The sequence below is a fragment of the Odocoileus virginianus genome, chromosome 32 (assembly GCF_023699985.2).
Source record: "Odocoileus virginianus isolate 20LAN1187 ecotype Illinois chromosome 32, Ovbor_1.2, whole genome shotgun sequence".
Classification (NCBI taxonomy): Eukaryota; Metazoa; Chordata; class Mammalia; order Artiodactyla; family Cervidae; genus Odocoileus; species Odocoileus virginianus.
Window position 1 is genome coordinate 1,708,663 of NC_069705.1, and position 20,381 is coordinate 1,729,043.

Sequence of the window (20,381 nt, forward strand, 5' to 3'; positions counted from 1 at the left end):
GGCCGTGGGCAGGCTCTGTGCGGCACTCCGGCCCCACCAGGAACTTCCCTGGGAGCTCTCGGCCTGGGGCGAGGGAAGAGAAACCACAGTCCCAGGAGGGAATTTGCTTTAGGCCTGAGCGCCTCTCTGCTCGAGCCCCACGAGCACTATGTGCGCCCCTTGGCCTGTTATGGGGGCTCGGTCATGAGGTGTAGAAACACGGCAGGCAGGGAGGTCATGGCTGCCTGGCCTCGGGACCCCAGCCCTCTGCCTGCCCGGAGTCTCCAAGACGGAGACTGAGCCCTGCAGCTCTGGCCCTCGCCCCTCCGGCCCCTTCTCGACAGCCTCCCACTCACCAGGGCTCTGGAGTTGGGTTTGGCCCCTTTATCCAGAAGGACCTTGGCCACCCTGTGGTGGCCGCAGTGGGCGGCCACGTGGAGTGGGGTCAGGTGATCCAGGGTGATGTCGTCAATCTCGGCGTTGTATTGCAATAGGAGTCGGACACAGTCGAGGTGGTCTCCCTGAGCCGCCATATGGATCGGGGACAGGCCATTCTGGTGAAGAGGGAAAGCAAGCAATTGGAATGGAAATGAACACGGAGATTCAGGGCACCGAGTCCAACCTCGCTTCCCATCTCCCCCCTAGCTGCGGGGCCTCCCCGTGGCTCTCGAGTGAGCCTGGTTCGTTCTGGCCTCCACACTCCTGCTGGTCTCAGACAGCAAACTTTCCCCTTCCCACCTGGCCAAATCCTCCAGGCCTGGAGGTGGCATAGGCAGTACTGGGGCAGCCTGACAGCATTAGCCCCACCCAGGAAGATTAAGACCTCATACTAGAAATGAGGGCCTTCTAGCCCTGAAAGGACTTTGAGAACAACTATTCTGTTTTCTTTTTAATGTCATCCAGCCCACCCCAGGCTCTGAAGACTCCCTGAGTGCTCAGTCTCTGTCTTTTCTGGAGCTCGGGTAAAAGAGACGAGGCCTGATCTAGAGCTGAACAGACAAATGACAGTCCGAGGCTCAAATCCGGCCCACTGCCTGTGCTTGTCAGTAAAGTTTTATTAGAACAGGGCCGCTTGTTGACACATTATCCAGGGCTGCTTTCCCATACGGTGACGGACTTGAATAATTGTGACCTTGACCATGGCCTGCAAAGCCTAAAAGTATTTAATATCTGGCTCTTTAGAGGGAAAGTTAGCCAACCTTGATCTTGATAATAGAGCCAAGTGCCTCCCGTGTGCCAGGCATTGGGGTCAACATTGCATACAATGGCTAAGTTAGCAGTATTAGCCTGTCTGTTTCTCAGAAGTAGGATTCTACTCCGCGTCGGCCTGACCTGGAGCCCTGCCTAAAGGATGCTCCTTGCAGGAAGGAAGCCCACACCTTGGTTTTGGCTTGGATGGCTGCCCCGTGGTCCAGCAGGATCTCTGAGATTCGCAGGTGCCCATTCCGAGCTGCACAGTGGAGAGGTGTCAATTCATCCTTTAAAAGACAGTCAAAAAGAGAAAGCCCCAGAGGCACCCATCAGAAGCTGCTGGAGAGAGGACAGCCCGTGGCATCATCCCAGCTGCAGGGGCACATCGAGTCCTTAAGGATTGGCTCAAGGGAGCAGTCTGGTCTCCGGCTGCCCCTGCGGGCTGCTCTAGAGGCTGGACGCCCTTTCCTCGCTGGTCACAGAGAGCCCACCTCCCAGACTGGGGCCCCGGCAGGTAGCACTCCCTCCTCTGGCCTCACCATGCAGCTTGCTGGCACCCACCTTGGTCCTTGTTTCTATCTGGGCCCCGCGGTCCAGCAGGAGCCGCACCATGATCACGTTTCCCCTGCGGGAGGCGATGTGCAGTGGCGTGATGCCGTTCTGGAAGGAGGGACAGATTGTCAGGATGCACATCTTCCTGGAGGGGAGGGGCAGTTGCCCCGCACCCCACACACCCGTGCCCCCACCCCAAGACAGGCAGCCAGCCTGAGCCCACTGCTGGACTCTTCTCGCCTAAGAAAGATTTCCAAGCCTCTAAAGACAGGCCAGCATCGTGGTTCATCACCGCATGCTGGCCAGGCTGGGTCTCCCGGGGAGTCAATAAAACAGGCTGCAACCTCTTAGAAACCCACCTGCCGGGAGCCTTAATAGACTCCAGGCTGTCCCACCCGCCCTTCGAGGATGTCCTCGGTGCCACGAGAGGTGGGGGCACTGGATTCTAGACCCTCAGCTGCCACACGTGTGTGGGCGTCCCCCCCGCCACCCAGCCCTGAGAGCCTCACCTGGGGCGTGAAGTTGACGCTGGCTCCGCGGTTGAGGAGCAGCTGGGCTACGTTGAGGTTCTCATAATGAGCTGCGATGTGGAGGGGGGTGAATCCCGTCTGGGGCAAAATAGAGGACAAGCAGCACTGTACTACGGTGTATTGTCATTTCTACCTAGGATCAGCCCAGGCTCTGAAAAGCTGGCAGGACCAGAGGACCCCACAGGTGGGCAGATTTGGACCGAAGGGGTCATCAGACATCCCACGGCAAGTTACATCCAAAAGTGAGGTGCTGCCTGTGGAGGGGGGGAGCACCAAGTCTCTGAGTTCACGTGGACAAACCACAGACCAGGGTCACCTCCAGCCCTTCAGATGGGGCCCAATCCTCTGAACGGCTACTTTTGAAGAGATTTTCATGAATGAGAGAAGCATTACGGGGTTACGACTTTAATCCTCGGGACCGTTTCAGCTCCAAAAAGGGCTGCGATGACTCAGCTGGGTGGACAAGGCAGACCTCTGATCTTTGGTGTGCCAATTGCCACTATTCTGTTCCTAACTTTGCCCCACGACTAATAACCCAGGTAGAGTTATCCAGATGGAACCCCATGACCTCTGCATCGGGGGTGGAAGGGTTGCTTCGTGACTGACTTGGTACAAATACATCATCTCCCCTGGGAGGGAGACACTGACAGCCTAAACTTACAGACGGTATGCACACCGAACAGTGTGGGCAGGTGGCAGGCTGGCCAGGCCCCCCGGGAGTCCCTCCAGGGTCCCCTCTCCATGTGGGGATCCCCACCTCCCTCTACCAGGGGATGGCCAGGGAAAGAGCTGGAATACAATTCTGACATACCACCAGGGGTCAGGGGCCGGATTCCAAAGCCCTAGTCTGGTCAGACGCCCCTTCCTGTCTCTCCGGGACACTGCTCTGAGTGCCCCAGCACGTGTTTTCTCGGCGCTGCCCGGGGATTTAAAGCGGGGCGCTCATGTGGTTGCCGGGAACGGCGGGCGTGGCGGGGCTTTCTCGGGGTGCACACTGGGGCTTCTCTGGTCTGGGCTGGTTCCGGGGAACTGGCGGGGAACGCGGGAGGCCCCCCCGGGAGTCTCACCTTGGAGAGCACGTCGGGGTTGGGGTCGCTCTGCAGCAGCACAACGGCCGTCCGCGTGTCGTCGTTGCGGGCCGCAATGTGCAGGGCGGGCAGGCGCACCTTGCCCTTCGTGCCGTAGTTGATGAGGTGTGCCACCACGTTCTCATGGCCCTGCTGCAGGGCCACGGCCAGCGGGGTGAAGCCGTCCTGGCGGGGGCAGAGGACAGACCCATGTGCGCCCACCGTCCTGACCGCTGCGGTCCTCGGGGCGGGACATGCGCCTTCGAGCTCAGGGCCCTTGCCCTCGGCCTGGGAGCACCTCCCTCCTCCACGTCCTGCAAGCTCAGCTCAGATGCCGCCTCCTCCCTAATGCCTTCCTTGGCTCCACTTTCATTCTCTGCCATCTCACAGCACGTGTGATAACTTTCCTTTAGCACTTAGCTAATTTTTCCTTTATGGCTTGTTCCGAGCGCTTTTACTGAGCGCTTGACTGCCCTGTCTCTCTGCCTCCCTCCCTCGCATGTCATGACCCAGTGTCAGGACAGGGCCCTGAACAGATGGCCGACAATCAGGCCTTCATTCATTTCACAAATATTACTGAACATCTACCAAATGCTGGAAACCACAGCAGGCACCAAGGTTTCAATTCTGAGCTACTGTTATTAATCTTCTCGGTGTGAACAGGGGCACAGGAGAAGCCCCTGAACTGGAGAAGCAGAATGAAAACAGCCATCTAATCATTGCATCGTCTGATGCTAAGAGTCAAGAGAAGCTTTGGTTTCATCTACTCCGATTCCGTCATTTCACCAGTGACAAAACTCAGGGTCAAGCGACTTGTCCAAGGGTGTTTGTGGGCTCAGAGCAAGATCTTTATATTTCTTGTAAAGGTCTGAGGCACACCTGTCACCCACACACATGCATGCCCCCCACCCCTGCAGCCTCCAGTGTTGGCCACAGTGGGAATGACAGATTCATCCCTGCGGTCATTTCTCTGGTACGTGTCTGGGCATCCCACAACAGCCATGACTTTGTCTCTCAGCCCGCTGCAGGGTCTGACAGTGCCCTGGACGCTCAGCATGACAGAGGATGAATCCCAAGCCCTGTCCCCGGAATCCATGCCCCTATGACCCTGTCCTCCCCCCAAGACATGTTCAGCCATGAGGCCACATCCCCTCAAGGTACTTACTTCTGTGGCTACATTCTGATTAGCTCCATTTTCCAGCAAAAATTTAACCACCTCCAAGTGATTCTCTTGTGCTGCCATGTACAGGGGGGTAAAGCCTTTCTGTAAACCAAAAGGAAAAGCCATTGGAAGCCAGCCACGTCCACGCCCGATGCTAAAACCGGTGCAAAATCCTGCAAACTGAAGGACGGCTCTTCCGACATCCTGTTTCCACCCAGCCCTGGGGGCAACATCCCCACCTGTGTCTCCAGCTGTCAAAACTCAGGACACTTTTCAGTTGGCGTAGTGGGGTTACTGCAAAAGGCCACCAGGTGGGGCGACCCTCCGCCCCCACCCCGCCATAATGCCCCTCCATACATAGACGAGCTACATACATACATACAGCTAAACAAGACACATTATTCAACTCCAGGAACAGGGTCCACAATGGCCCTGCCCACCATGCTCAGAATACCCACTGAAGCAGGAAAAGGCAAGAAAGCCCTTGGAGACGCCTGATCACACCCAGACTGGGCCACACAGTGAGTGTACGCCGTCCCCCCCCCCACTCCCCGGGGTGAAGCAGACGGGCAGCCCCACCAGCCCCCAGGGGCCCGAGCATCACCTGCGACTGGGCGTTGACGTTGGCGCCATAGTTGACGAGCTCCCGGACCACCTCGTCCTGACCCGCCAGGGCAGCGATGTGCAGCGCCGTGTTCCCCTTCTGCAACACAGGGGAGGACAGGAGGTTCCCGGGGCCGGCCGCAGGTGGGGGAAACACGCGCCAGCCCCGGGCAGGCAGCAGGCTTCCTTTATGGCCCCAGGGGGCACACAACACGCACTCGTGTGCCTGACCCACCAGACCTCGTGAGCGGCACCGGAAGCCCGGGGAGGGAAACGCTTCCTGTTCTCCTGAAAAACACTGCTCTGGAATAAGAGCGCCTCCTTCTCAGCTGATCTGCAGCCCGCAGGCTCAGGGGCCCGTCATCGGCAGAGACCCGATGAAGGACTGCCGGGCAAGTCGGCTCCTTGGACGGCCAGCTCCTCACAGGCCGCGGCTCTGCAGGACGGCGTGGAGCCCTGTGAAGCGTGGAGCCCCGTGAGGCCCGGAGCTCTGGGACAAAGGAGGCTGCAGATCCCACAGGCCGGCACCCTGTGCCGAGACGGTAACACCCGCCGACCGGAGGCGGGACCAGAGCGGGCAGGCCATGAGAAGGGCACAGCATCAGGCAGGAGTGGGAGGGTTGGGTTGTTGTTTAGTTGCCTAGTCATGTCTGACTCTTTACAGCCCCATGGACTGTAGCCCGCCTGGCTCCTCTGTCCATGGGATTTCCCAGGCAAGAATACTAGAGTGGGTTGCCATGCCCTCCTCCAAAGGATCTTCCCGACCCACGGATTGAATCCACATCTCCTGCCTTACAGGCAGATTCTTTACCACTGGGCCACCAGGGGAAGCCCATCAACATAGGTAAAGGGGTGGGGGAGGTAATAAGACGGACTAGGTAGTGTATGCAGAAGAGAAGGAAAAAATACGAAATTGTGTGTGTGTTTGAGGGGAATAAACAAAATAAAATCTGGCAACAGAAAATCCAAAGAAAAAATATGAATAATAAAATACAGCGAGTGAGAGATCAGCAGGCAAGAGAGGAGAGAGTCCTCTTTTCTCAGAAGGACCGCTAGACGAAAGTGAAGGTCACAGCTGTTTCAAAGTCAACTTTTCAGAAGGCTGCCTGTCTCCACTTCATTTAGTTGTTTTTCTGGGGTTTCATCTCGTCCCTAAAAGCCGGGGCATAACTTTCTGCTTTTTCACACTGATTAACTTTCTCTAATGTGCTTTGGTTTTAGTCACTGTGGGACTGTGGTTCTTTCTTGCTTCTTCTGTCTGCCCTCTGATGGAGGAGACTGAGGCTTCTGTAAGCTTCCTGATGGGAGGGACCGGTTAAAGTAAACTTTTTAAAAGCTGAGAACTGAGAGCAGAGACTAGGAAGCCAGGCCGGTTCTGAGAAGCTGGGCGGACAGGCAGAGTTTCTTGTCTGGCTCCATCCTGGGTGTGTGTACCTGCACTTTCTGGACAGGCTCGAGTCCTGCAGGCGTCTTTTGTTTCCAGGACGCCTCCTCCCTGCCTGGCCCCTTCCTGCTTCCCTGTGAAGTCCCTCTCGCCCACGTGACTCCAAGGGCACCCCCGCTCCAGGAGGGGCAGGCACTTGACTACGTCCATCAAATAAGGACCACAGCTGCACCCATCTGGCCCTCTGCTACTTAAGGAGCAGAGATTTCTCATGACCTCACTTTTTCTAGTTCAGGCAGTATATCAACTCAGTTCAGTCGCTCAGCCATGTCCGACTCTTTGTGACCCCATGGACTGCAGCACACCAGGCCTTCCTGTCCATCACCAACTCCCAGAGCTTGCTCAAACTCATGTCCATCAAGTCGGTCATGCCATCATCGAGTCGGTGTTGCAGCGTATAGTTTTTAACGACAATTAGTTTCTAACTAAACTAAGCCACTTGCTAATCCATCTTGGGAAACCCACCGAACTGGGATTTCAAATTCAGCCCATGCAATGGGGCCACTGACCAGTCACTAGGAATCAAGTGTCTCCCCTGGGAGTCTGAGCACCAAATCCAAGCGCCTAGGGGGTGAGGGGCCCCCACATGTCACCGCTGCCCTAGGGCCCCAGGGCTCAGGTTCTGGTCTCTACTGTGTGACCTGATTCAGGCAGGAGTGTCCCCTGTTACCTCCCAAACTTGTCTTTCCAATTTCTCCTTTTTGATAAGCAAAAGGGTTTTTTTTTTCTCAAATGTCCATCAGAGAGCAAGAGCCAGAAATGAGTATGTAGATACTAATTAATCCTTCTTCTCAGAAGTCTAAAGAGCCTACATTTAGACACCTGGGCACCTGCGTCTGACTCACTTCCTGTAGCAAAAGGAACAAGGTGTGGGCCCCAGAACCTTCTCTAGGAATCAGGACTGGGACCTCCAGGCCTCCCCACCTAGAAGGAGGCACGCTGTGTCCCTCCATCTATTTGCACAGGCCGAGCACGTGTGTGCCAGGCACCGGGCCAGCTCAGGAGGGGTTATCAAATGTTTCTTTCCATCTGCTCCTTCCTGCCTGACCCACGGTAACAGAGCCCAACCATATAAACCGTATAAAGCCAGGGAGGGCTGTCCGGGCCCCGCTGTGGGTCTCAGCCCGTGACATCTTCAGGATCTGGGCCGAGGGCAGCCCAGGTGAGGAAGGGACCCCCCTCCACCCACCTCCACACACTTACACACGCTGCAAGGCTCAGGAGGAAGGCCCCCCAGCCTCGGTTTCAGAGTCACGGGGAGATGGGCTTTTCTCTGCCCCTCCCTCAGCGCGAAGGAGCATGCCCTCAAAGCAGCAGGAAAAATTACTTAGCTATATTTGGATCCTCAAAGACCCAGTTTCTCCATTTCCAGGGAGCCCCAGAGCTCGCAGCAGGGAGGGTGGCTGTGGTGGGTGCTAAGTGAGGGGGGGGGTGGTCAACGATGTTCCATCACCACCAGCCTGGATGCTCAGCTGGCCTCTGGAGGTGGAGGTGGGAGGCAGGGAACACATTTGCTTCACGCTTTTAAAATTTCTAAGCACAGTTTAGGAATCTATATTGGTTTTGGCTTTTCAGTCGTGTCTTTTTTTAATCTTGCTCCTGCTTGCGAGACCCATTACAATTCCCCAATCTGTTGTGATTCTTGCTTTGCCCACGGTTTCAGCTTCCCTCTTTTTTTTTTTTTAAACTCCCTCTGTTGGGCCCTCAGAAACCACACCAGCTTATATCACTTCTATAAATAACAAAGACACTCCAAGTGTTCGCTTGCAAAATACCAATCAAAGGGGGAAACTCGGAGCTCGTAAACGTGCTGAAGCATATTGTTTCTACAGCTCCTGGGGGGATGCCAGAGAAGGCACAGCTGCTCCGGCCCCCACAGCTGGCCAGATGGCCTTGTGCTTACAGCCAGGTAGGCGACAGCATCAGGAGAGAAAGAGCCACAGACCCTTCACCCACAGAAGAAGCAGGTGGAGATGAACAGTATCCATCATTTGTTTGCTGTCCAGTTGCTAGGCCATGTCTGACTCTTTGCAACCCCAAGGACTGTAGCCCACCTGGCTATCCTCCACTATCTCCTGGAGCTTGCTCAAATTCACGTCCATTGAGTCACTGATGCCATCCAACCATCTCATCCTCTGTCGTCCCCTTCTCCTCCTGCCCTCAATCTATCCCAGCATCAGGGTCTTTTCCAATGAGTCAGCTCCTTGCATCAGGTGGTCAAGGTACTGGAGCTTCAGCTTCAGCTTCAGCATCAGTCCTTCCAGTGAATGTTCAATTTGTCATGGGGTTAGAAAATACAATACCCTGTACACGTTCAGAAAGAGCAAGTCAGTCTATTTCACCCGTGAGATCTCTTCACCTTCGGGAAATGACATGAAAATTACAGAATTCTACCTCAGAGATGATTCTACTTTCATAATATTTTGGTAGCTCACTTCATAACCATAAATTATGTCTGTTCTCTACGTGTTGTTCTTGTTCTCAGCTCGCAAGGCAGCAAAACGCTTGCTGTGTGAAACAAATCAGAGCTGTGCTTGAGGCACGTTAAATAAACAGCAAATGAAAAATAAGACACAGGGGGACCAGCCAAGGGAAAAAACCACAGGGAGAGGAAGGGGAAACAGTACTGAACACGGTAAACAGAGGTGACTTTTTGATTTAATGTTGTTTGTCTTTAAATGCTGGCTGAAGGGTGCTGAATACACAAATAAGATGCATAAGAAATGAAATGGATTTCACAACATGTATAAATGCACTTGCAACCTGTATCAATGCATCCATTTGATGATTGTAGTTTCTGGACTTGAGTCACTGGTGTTTATAATCTACTGCTTTGGGGGGAAGCCTCCTGTTAAGAGAGGTGTGATGCCAGCCATGCTTAAAAGAGAACTCTGTCTGCTGTTCAAGGGACCGAGTAAAGAGAGGAGACGGGTTTGGAAGTGATCAAGGAGCAGGTTCTCGAAACGATCAAGAACCTGCTGGAGAAGGATGAATGGGAAGGATCTGGATTCTTCTGAAACCCTCACAAATGACACAGTCGCCAATACTTACTGATTTCTTTCTATGTAGACATTTTCTATATAGTACCATGTTTAACTTTCATACCAAGCCTGCAATTATCAGAATCCCCATTTTAAAGGTGAGTAAACTTCGGCCTCTCACTGGTAGAGTCACTCACTTAAGGTCACAGAGTGTGAAGAACCTCAGTGAGGACTTGGACACAAGGGCCTTTCAGTGCTGTCAGCCTGGGAGGACAGCATGAAGCCCCTGGGAGAGGTTGTGTTTTTAGACTTATAGTCTCGCGATGAGGATAAAGGCCCCCCGAATTTTTGTGGAAACGGGGTCCTGTGCTTTCCAAATGACTTCAGGGGCTCACAGACCTAGGAAGCGACTGGAAGAAGGAGAGAAATTCAGAAGCAGGATTGGGTTTCTGTCATGAAGGACTGGTCTCTACGGCTTGAGGGTTTGGGGCAATATGTGAATTTCAGGGGAAAGCTCTGGCTCCCCAAGAGACGTACCTTGGTTGTGGTTTCCAGGATGATCTCTTTGTGCAGAAGTTCAACCACCATCTTCACGTGGCCTTCTTTAGAGGCCAGATGTAAGCCGTTCAACCCATTCTGTGGAGAGCAGAGAGGCAGGGAGGGTGGGGTTAGAGGATCCGTGTGTCCTGCCGGTCCATGAGGCTGGGCCAAGGCCCCTGCCCCCGAGGGGAAGTGAAAGGGCTGGAAGGGGAGACCCGAGGGACCCCGGAGGGGTGTCTGCACAGGCTCAGGACTGAGCCAGGCCAGCTCCAGAGCAGGGTTTCTGTAGCGAGTCAGATGGAAAGAAAGAGGGTGGTGACAAGCCCCCCCACCCCCAGGTGTGAATGAAGTGTGGGAAGCTCTCATAAAACCAGCAGTGACCTTGAAATTCACATCTTAGCCGGGCGCAGGCACCACTTAAGTGGGATGATCTAGCTTTAACCCCCTGGTTAATTTTCATAGCAGCAACCAGAAATGGCAAAGCAGCAACACCGGGGCCTCCTAAGCATTTGTAGAGCTAGACACATGTTTAGCAAAAGAATGCATTTTGAAAGGAGGTCATCTGAAAACTAAATACCACCAATCATCCCGCTATAAGATTTCCTCCACAGAAGAGTTAGTATTAAAATAGCCCTTTGCGGGAATTCCTTGGCAGTCCAGCTGTTAGGGCTTCTTGATGTCACTGCCGAGGCTGTGGGTTCAATCCCCGGTCAGTGAACTAAAAGCACACAACCCTTGCAGTGTGGCCAAATAATAAGAATAGTAAGATAAAGCCAATAATTTATTTAAAAAATAGTTCTAGGGTATATCATAAGTCTGAGAGAAAAAGTATATGTCATTTATATGTGAAATCTAAAAAATAATACAAATGAATCTCTTTCCAAAACAAACAGACTCACAGGCACAGAATAAATATACGATTACCAAAGAAGGAGTTGGGGAGGGATAAACTGGGAGTGGGAGGTTAACAGAGACAAACTACTATATATAAAACAGATAAACAGCTAGGATTTAATGTATAGCACGGGGCTTATATTCAACATCTTGTAATAACCTATCATGGAAAAGAAACTGAAAATATATGTAAATGTATATATAGGGCTTCCCATGTGCTGCTAGCAGCAAAGAACCTGCAAGCAGGGGAACACATGTAAATCCATGGCCGATTCATGTCAATGTATGGCAAAAACCACTACAATATTATAAAGTAATTAGCCTCCAACTAATAAAAATAAATGGAAAAAAAAATAAAGAAGAACCTACAAGCCAAAGCAGGAGGTGTAAGAGATGCAGGTTCGATCCCTGGGTCAGGAAGATCCCCTGGAGGAGGGCATGGCAACCCACTCCAGTATTCTTGCCTGGAGAATCCCAGGGACAGAGGAGCCTGGCAGACTGCAGTCCATGGGGTCACAAAGAGTCAGACATGACCGAAGCGACTTAGCACACACACATATATAATTGAATCACTTTGGTATATACCTGAAACTAACACAATATTGTAAATCAACTATACTACAATGAAATAAAATGGCCCCTTAGCCATCATGGCATTTCAAATAGGACCAAAACTTGCCTGACAGTTAAATTTTAGGGGAGAGAAAAAAAACAAGCAGACATTTGACATTTTTCAGGCCCAACCATCAGTCCACAAAAGCAGAACTCTCTCTCAGTCAGCAGTTGAAGCTCCAGCTGCCCTGGTGGAGCTCCTCCGGGCCCTAGAGTCAGGAGCCAGCTCAGCTCCAGTGGTCCCCCTCTGCCTCTGATTCTTCTGCCCTTGCATTCAGATGCCTCGAAACTTCCTGGCAAAAGCTGAATTCAAAGAGAGCTACTCAGAGCAGAGTCATGTATGGATGTGAGAGTTGGACTATAAAGAAAGCTGAGTGCAGAAGAATTGATGCTTTTGAACCGTGTTGTTGGAGAAGACTCTTGAAAGTCCCTTGGACTGCGAGGAGAGCCAACCAGCCCATTGTAAAGGAAATCAGTCTTGAGTGTTCACTGGAAGGACTGATGTTGAAGCTGAAACTCCAACACTTTGGCCACCTGATGAGAAGAGCTGACTTGTTTGAAAAGACCCTGATGTTGGGGAAGATTGAAGGCAGGAGGAGAAGGGGAAGACAGAGGATGAGATGGCTGGATGGCATCACCGACTCGATGGACATGAGTTTGGGTGGGCTCCAGGAGTTGGTGATGGACAGCGAGGCCTGGCGTGCTGCGGTTCATGAGGTCGCCAAGAGTCTGACACAGCTGAGCGCCTGAACTGAACTCAGAGCAGAGATAAATGACGGCACAATGGCTGTCAGTTCCAACGGAGAAGGCAATCCTGGCTCCACATAGAGAATGGTTTTCATCAGTCAGTGATCTCCACCCACCTCCTTCCCCACCAGCAATTCTCCTTCTTCCCACTTGCCCCTTCCTGTCTCCTCTGCTGCTCAACTCTGTTCTCACACATCCCCTTTCAGGGGCTGCCCCAGGATGACCTCGGGCTCTGGCCGATAAGAAAGACCCTCGCCGCCAGGATGGAGGGACTTGGTTCCTCCTGATGAGAGCGGAGGGGTCCCTGACTCAGCCATCTTCAAACACCTCTGCAGCTCCACCTTGGGGTCCCAAAACACCCACTCTCACTTTGCATCCGAGCATCATTTTCAGAAGATTCCAATTAAAGCACAAATATTCTGCCTGGGAGTGGTAGTGTTCCCACCCATGAACAGATGGGTCCTGTTGCTTTGCTAAAACCACGGAGGAAAGTACTGAGCGATCACTGCAGGCACACAACGCAGGTGCCTCATGACGGGAGAGGGGGACCGGAGAGCGAAGACATAAGTCGGGGTCTTGGATGCGGCAAATACAGCAGGTGCCTTGGGGGTCAGAAGACAGCCGACGGCAGGCTTGAGGGCAGCTTTGCCTACTTCCTATTAGAACAGCCCCGCCCTGCACGCTGAATAGCGTGCAGTTGGCCAAATCTTTGCGCGTCAGCACAGCCAGCCTTGCTGGTGGGGGCAGGGATGTGGAGGGGGTGGGAGGTGGGTGATCTGAGAGCCTGAGCAATTTTTCCTCTTGCGTGCTTTGCTAAGTTGCTTCAGTTGTGCCCGACTCTTTGCAACCATATGGACTGTAGGCCTCCAGGCCCCTCTGTCCATGGGATTCTCCGAGAATACTGGAGTGGGTTGCCAGGTCCTCCTCCAGAGAATCTTCCCAACCCAGGGATCAAACCAGCATCTCCTACATCTCCTGCATCGGCAGGCAGTTTCTTTACTACTAGCGCCACCTGGGAAGTCCATTTCCTCTTGCAAATGCATGCCTGAAAATCTCCATGAGATTTCTTCCTCTTGCAGATTTTGGATAGCATGATAGAGAGGGTCCAAAACTGTGAACTATTCACACCCCAGTGTGAATGGGTTTATCAGATAAAGGCCAGGTCAGAGCCAGTTTGGGTCACAGAAAAGGAGAGACTGGTTGAGTGTCAGAGAGCAGTTTGTTACTAGAGGAATCTGGGGGAGGAGGAAGAGCTTGGGGTTGAAGTACACCAGCCCTGTTCAAATCACTTTGATGTGAAACACAAACTTGCAGAAAAGCAATTTGTCAGGTGAACTGCTAGTGGCCCCAGGAGCCACTCTCTCCAGCTTTGCATCCTGACCCAGTACTGGGGTGGGTCTGCACGGCAGAAGACCCCCTCCCTCCCCAGCACTGTGATCTGCAATCCCGTCTACACACCCAACAGCCACCTAGTCTGGAAGGTTCGGGGTGCTGAGTGCAGACACCCTATGGTTACATGAGTACTTGGGATGGCATGTGTGGCCATGGGAATCGCAGTCTGCTCACGCAGGGGTCTCGGCTGTGGTTGTGTGTGTGCATGCGTGCGTGTGCATGCATGTGTGTGTGTGCATGTGTGTGTCTGTGTGTTGACTGCTGGGGTTTCAGTGGTGCTGTGGGTTGCAGTCACCTTCTGGGGCAGTTACTGGCCCTGAATATGCCTCAAAGCTGGGGAAGTGGCAAGTCTAGAAGGAAAACACTCATGTTTGCTGCTAAAGCCCCAGGGTGACTGTCCCTGCTCTTTGGAGCCACAGGGTCAGCGTGCTGTCTGCCCAGAGAAGGCTGGTGTCCATCGGGATGCTGGAGATCCCTGGATGCTGAGGAAACGGAGGCCCAGAGCGGTCAAACGACTGGCTCAAGTCACACAGCCTTTCTAGGGCACCGCCACAGACAGAGCTAACCCGGATTCCCCAGAAGAAAAGGTTTGGGTTTTTGTTTCTTTTCAACCTGAGGAACTACTGTTTCTATTCATAGATGATGAAAGCACAGTTTCCCTTTGTGATTACCAGGCAGCCTAGAGGGACTTCCCAGTCACCGTAAGCATCCCTGTGGGGCTGGCCACGACTGCTGTAGATGGTCCCCGGGATTTTACTCATTCACTGCCCTGGCCCCAGGGAAGCCCCTCTGCTTCCTCCTTAAGTCACATGCCACCCCCCCCCCCCCCCGAAGCTGCACTCTGGCAGAAGACAAGGGATGGTCTAAATAGATCTGCGTCTCCAATAGCTTTACTCAGCTTCCACCTCGCTCCTGGTTCAAAGATATCTTCTTGATGGCTTCATTTTTCTCACCTTGTCTTTGATCGTTTCTAACACAGTCACCGTAAGGCACTTTCAAGTCCATTTCTGGGATGATCTGAATCCAATACCCTCACCAGGAGCCCAGGGTAAGCCCCATGTGGCACAGCTGCAACAAGTACGCAAAAAGGCTCTTGAGTTTTGCGCAGAGTAAAATCACACAGGTCACGGCTGCGACAAACTCCTGTCCCAGCTACAGTCGCTTCAGGCTGAGCACACACTTCATCTGCTTCGGCAGACGTTTACTGAGGACCTATTCCGTGCGAGGCACCGTGCTAGGGAGGCCTGAAACGCAAACCCTGAGTCTCAAAGGACTCAGTTTTATAGAGAAAAGAGATGCACAGACAAATGTGAAGTCATGTGAAAAACGCCCCAAATGCAGGCATAGGACACCACATAGCACAGAGATGAGAAAGGAGATGCTTGGTTAGGGGGGTCAGAAAGCTTCACGGAGGTCTTTTCAGGGCAGTCTGCACACAGTCAGGGGTGCAAGTCCATTGACAACAGCAAGGTGCATTCGAATTCCAAACCCGTGAGCTCAGATGCTAGAAACCATGTCCCCAGCCAGTCTCATCAAGTGCCCTCCTCTTTCTTCTGTGAAGCAGCTGAATACAAGGGGGGCACAAACCCCCAGGCCCACTTCAGCAAGTCTTCTTCAGTAGGTGGCCTCAGTGGGGGGATGACCCCTCACCTCCAGCAGCTGAAGTCACTGCAAGCCTGAAAATGCGTTCACCACATATGTTCACGAAGAAGGTTGCGCAACGGACTCATTAGAGGCACAACTAATTTGTATAGGAGACTCCTTTCAGTATTTCAAGAGTTTTTTTTTATGAATAAATACCTCATTTCATCCTACCTTTTTCTTTCAGCAGATTTGTTATTACTCAAATCCGAAGAGGGGAAGGGTGTGAATTCTGAGATCTTCTTGTTCTTAGCTCTAACTATGGACAGAGGCGGACTGTAGTCTACCCCCACCTTTAAAATTAGGATCCGTGTGCTGTATTGGAGTTAAATTTGAGCTTCAAGTCATTCAGCTCAGCCACTCAGTCATGTCCAACTCTTTGTGACCCCATGGACTGCGGCACGCCAGGCCTCCCTGTCCATCACCAACTCTCAGAGTTTACTCAAACTCATGTCCATTGAGTTGGTGATGACATCCAACCATCTCATCCTCTGTTGTCCCTTTCTTCTCCTGCCTTCAATCTTTCCAGCATCAGGGTCTTTTCAAACGAGTCAGTTATTCACATCAGGTGGCCAAATTACTGGCGTTTCAGCTTCAGCATCAGTCCTTCCAATGAACATTCAGAGCTGATTTCTTTAAGGATTGACTGGTTGGATTTCCTTGCAGTCCAAGGGACTCTCAAGAGTCTTCCCTAACACCACAGTTCAAAAACATCAATTCTTCAGTGCTCAGCTTTCTTTATAGTCCAACTCTCACACCCATACATGAGTACTGGAAAAGCCATAGCTTTGACTAGATGGAACTTTGTTTGCAAAGTAATGTCTCTGCTTTTTAATATGCTGTCTAGGTTGGTCATAGCTTTTCTTCCAAGGAGTAAGCATCTTTTAATTTCATGGCTACAGTCACCATCTGCAGTGATTTTGGAACCCCCAAAAATAAAGTCTCTCACTCTTTCCATTGTTTCCCCATCTATTTGCCAAGACATTGGCCATGAGTAAAAGGCTGCTGAGTCTTCCTTGAACCTTTTCAGCTGGTCCAGCTAACCCGACAATGACTCCACTCCATGCCGAATGGCAGACAGGCTATCGAGGGGAGTTGTGGGGGAGAAATCATCTATTTCTTCACTCAAATAACTGGGTGTAGAAGATAAATAAGAAGGAGATAGAGGAAAAGGTTCCGCTAAATTAGAAGCCGAGGAGCAAAGCAGTAGCTACTTGTGGCCATTTTTTTAACATATGACTTTCTCAGGCAAACGCCAGCCTGCCAAATTCCTCTTCTTAAAGACACTTGCTTCTGGGTCTCCACCGACACACGTTAGACCAAATGATTTTGTTCCACAGCCCCTGCCTGCTCTGCTGTTTTTCCTTCACTACTCTTTTCCTCTCCTTTGCTTCAGTTTCGATCATTTCTGTAGACTGATCATCACGTTCTTTGATTCTTTTCTCAGCTGAGTCCAGTCTACTCTTGGGCCTGTTGAAGAAATTTCTCATTGCCAAGAAACTTTCTTTTAATTTCTAGCATTTCATGGGGCTCTTTCTTACAGTTGGGGCTTCGCTAGTGGCTCAGATGGTAAAGAATCTGCCTGTAATGCAGAAGATGTGGGTTCAAACCTTGGGTTGGGAAGACCCCCTGGAGAAGGAAATGGAAACCCACTCCAGTATTCTGGCCTGAAAAATTCCATGGACAGAGGAGCCTGGTGGGCTACAGTCCTTGGGGTCGCAAAGACTGGGGCAGAACTGAGTGATGAACAGCTTTCTACAGTTTTCCCCACTCTGTTAAAACTTCCTCTGTTCGTGAATGGTGTCCATTTTTCCTACCAGATCCATATTAAGCACCGTTGAAGTTCATCTGATAGCTCCAACATCCAGGTCATCTCTGAGTCTGGCTCTGTTGATGGCTTTGTCTATTGACAACGCTTTGTTCTCTCTTACTTTGTGTGTGTATAGTAATTTTTAATTGAGTGCCAGACATCATGCACAGAAGAACAGTAGAGACTGAAGTAATCTGTGCCTGGAAATGGACATGCTTCTTCTTCTTCTGAGAAGCTGTTGGCACAGGAGTGAAGGTGGGGGAGCTGAGTCAATCCACTCGGGAGTTGGCCTGCACCAGGGTGTTCTGTGACCCCTGGTACACACAGCCTTTCATAGGCTGCTGTCCCCTTGAGTCCAGAGGCAGAGCTGGGACGCCAGAGGCCTGTTCTGTGTTTCCGATCTCCCCTCAGCTTCCAGCCCATCCTGGCACGCCTGTGCCTCCACTGGGGTCTTTCTCCACACTCTTGCCCCCCTCCCTGCAGTCCTATGTTCTTCCTTGTTACAAGATCAGAGCACGGAGCTTCTCTTCTGTCCTGGTCCAGCTTCAGTCTTAGGCAGGCTTTGCTCTTGGACCTCAAAGGTGGAGGTGTTTGGTGTTTTTTTTTTCCATTATTTTTCCCCCTCTTCTTCTAGCAGCAAAACCTGCCTTGTCTCTATACTTGGTGTTGAGTGATATTTCCTTGCTCTTCCTCCCCTAACAGAAGCAGATCTCTGCTTTTTCTTGGTACAAGACAGTTACTGGCCCCAGTTTCCCGCCCTCCCTAGGGGTACAGCGGTTGTGACCCCCCCTTTCCTGCAGGGGTCTCTGCCTGTGTCCTGGGGCTGGAAGGTCTCCCACCCTCACCAAAAGCAGAGGCAGTTTGACTCTACTTCTCCCCTCGAGACGGGATTTCTGCCTGGGGTCTGAAGGGGAGAGAGTCTGTTTTTGCTTCACATAAAAGAAGAGTCTGCAATGCAGGCAAGGCTTTGTCTGTGGTCCCCTCCACCTGGATCCCACAGCCACAGGCAACACCCGCTCTCCTGTCATGAGCTCTCTGTTCACCAGGGATGCTTTCTGATCTGATTCACTCCAGTATTTCTCAGGAGCCCCTGGTGGAGGCCTGAGGTTCCAGACACACTGCAGCCACACTGGCCTGTTAGCCAAGAATCTGGTAAGACTTCAGCTTTACGGCAACTGCTTTTCTCTCCTGCATCTACCAAAACTGAAACAGGGGCCTCTTCTAGGAGGGCTTGTCCCTTTTGAGAATTCAGCCAATCTTGTTGCCTTGCAATCTCAGCCTTCTGATGGGCTTAGGCAAAACTGTCATTCTGAAGAGTATCCAGGCTTTTTTTGCTGTTAGGGTGGGAGCAATGTTCTTCGAAGCTTTTTACATCCTAGAAACTCTATCCTGAGTCTCTGAGGCCACCTGGCCTCCATATGATCTTGTCCCACATGGTCTTAACACAGCAGACAACCATTTTAGGATCTTTCTGGCAAAAATATTCATTCCAAGCACGCACACCTGGAGTTTTTCATTTGCCTTTGCTCTTTTTTTTTTTTTTCAGGTAAAATGTCAATTTAGTGGGTTCTTCTGAGCAGCAATCTGCCGGATGGGAGGGAGCGGAGATCTCAGCCAGGCTGTGTTTCTTTTAACATTTTCAAGAAGAAAGGGAAAAAAAACCATTCAGCCTGAATGATTTAATTTGCAGTATTTTCTTGTACCAACTGTGAAAAATTCCACTGGCAAAACAGACAACTCTAGACATTTGTTCTCAGCAAATGATCCCTCTGTTCCATGTCTCTGATTGCCCCAATTACGCTAATTGATTTCTTAATGTACAAATACAGTAGATGTGTCACAGGCAATTCAAACTCTCGTCCTGGCTAGAGTGGAGGACTGTTCCAAATGGAGAGGCCATGGTGTCCGGAGACCTTTGCCTCTTTGGAAGCTCCAGGAACACCTCCAAGGCTGGTGCTGGCGTGCTTGCATGGACACGCTCTGTTCCATGCCTTTTCTCACACTTGGTGAGTATTTCACCAGCACACTCAGCTGGTCCTGCCCCCGCGGGCACAGTTTCTGGCTGTGTTCTAAGGACTTCATGCCCACCTGCCCCTCCCACCCCACTGACCCCCCCAAACTCATGATTCCAGCCCCTACCCCTTTTCTCTGAGCTAAGCGATGTCTGCTCCTATAGCAACTGGGAAGCATGGCCTTTTTATTCATAAACACCTACTACCCTACTATTGATTGGGTTTATCAGATTAATTTTGGCTGCCCTACCGCCAGAGGCGATGGAGCCCTGGGCAGGGGAAGCTTTGATGGGGAAGGAAAGGAGTGGAGTCCTGGAAGAACAGGCCAGTGTAGTGGCAGAGAAACCCAAGAAGCCAAGGACCCCGGAGGGGAACAAGAAGAAGCCAGGGACGAGCTTTCAGGTAACTTGCCTTCAGGTGGTCAGCAAAGAGTGAGAGTCTCTCCCATAAAGGACAAGGATGTGCACACACAGGATCATACCCCTAGTTCTTATATGTTATACCCTACTTTCCCACTCAGTCTAGATCCTCTGTTAGCTTGCTCTATCTGTTCAGAGAAGATAAGTATTCTACTCTATGTTACAGAAGCTTAATTCCCTGAATAACAACCTGTTGATGCATTTGTGACCTCTGGCTTTGCTCTATTATTGGTTCTTATTTGTGGAGCAAGATCACTGACATTATATATTTGCAGGTCTGCAGCCCTGAAACGGAGCAGGAAATAAGAATCTAAATGGGGTGCTGGAGAGAAACAAAAAGGTCGACATGGTGGCCATCCCGCCTCTGAATCCTTTAATTTATGGGGAATAGGGAAAGGATCAGGGTAGAAGGAGAGGCAGAGACCATGGAAACCAAAGGCCGAGGAGACGGTGAGCAACCCGAGGTTATGGGGAAGGAGAGATGAGGTGACTGTTATCCTGGGCTCACAAGATAAGGGCTTGGATGAAGCTGCTGACAAAGAAATGACTACAACAATGTAAATCTTGGGGCCTCTCCTCAAATTGCCTGCATTAGGTTTTCAGCCCAAACAAAAACAAAATTGAAAGGGAGCAGGGATGTCCCCATCTTCCCTTTTCTTCCTCTTCCCTTCCCTCACACCGCTCCCCCCTCCCCCCAATCCAGCCAGAAGATGCTGGCATCTGAGGATGCAGGATGGTGAACCAGAGGGGTGCCCTGCAGAAGCATCTGAGAAGGAGGCAGGGGATGCCCTGGAGTGCTTGGGAG

General features: G+C 51.6%; 1 protein-coding gene across 8 annotated transcripts in view; it reads right to left on the reverse strand.

The window, feature by feature from the left end:
* Nucleotides 1-20,381, reverse strand: part of ANK1 (ankyrin 1) — a 238,122-nt gene that overhangs the window by 70,873 nt on the left and 146,868 nt on the right. For all 8 annotated transcript variants that reach the window (XM_070459729.1, XM_070459728.1, XM_070459733.1 and 5 more), the window contains exons 3-10: nt 10,047-10,145; nt 5,086-5,184; nt 4,485-4,583; nt 3,320-3,505; nt 2,232-2,330; nt 1,732-1,830; nt 1,359-1,457; nt 336-533 (exon numbers count right to left, since the gene is read on the reverse strand). In XM_070459729.1, coding sequence (XP_070315830.1) covers nt 336-533; nt 1,359-1,457; nt 1,732-1,830; nt 2,232-2,330; nt 3,320-3,505; nt 4,485-4,583; nt 5,086-5,184; nt 10,047-10,145 — 978 coding nt within the window. The remainder of the gene's footprint in view (nt 1-335; nt 534-1,358; nt 1,458-1,731; nt 1,831-2,231; nt 2,331-3,319; nt 3,506-4,484; nt 4,584-5,085; nt 5,185-10,046; nt 10,146-20,381) is intronic.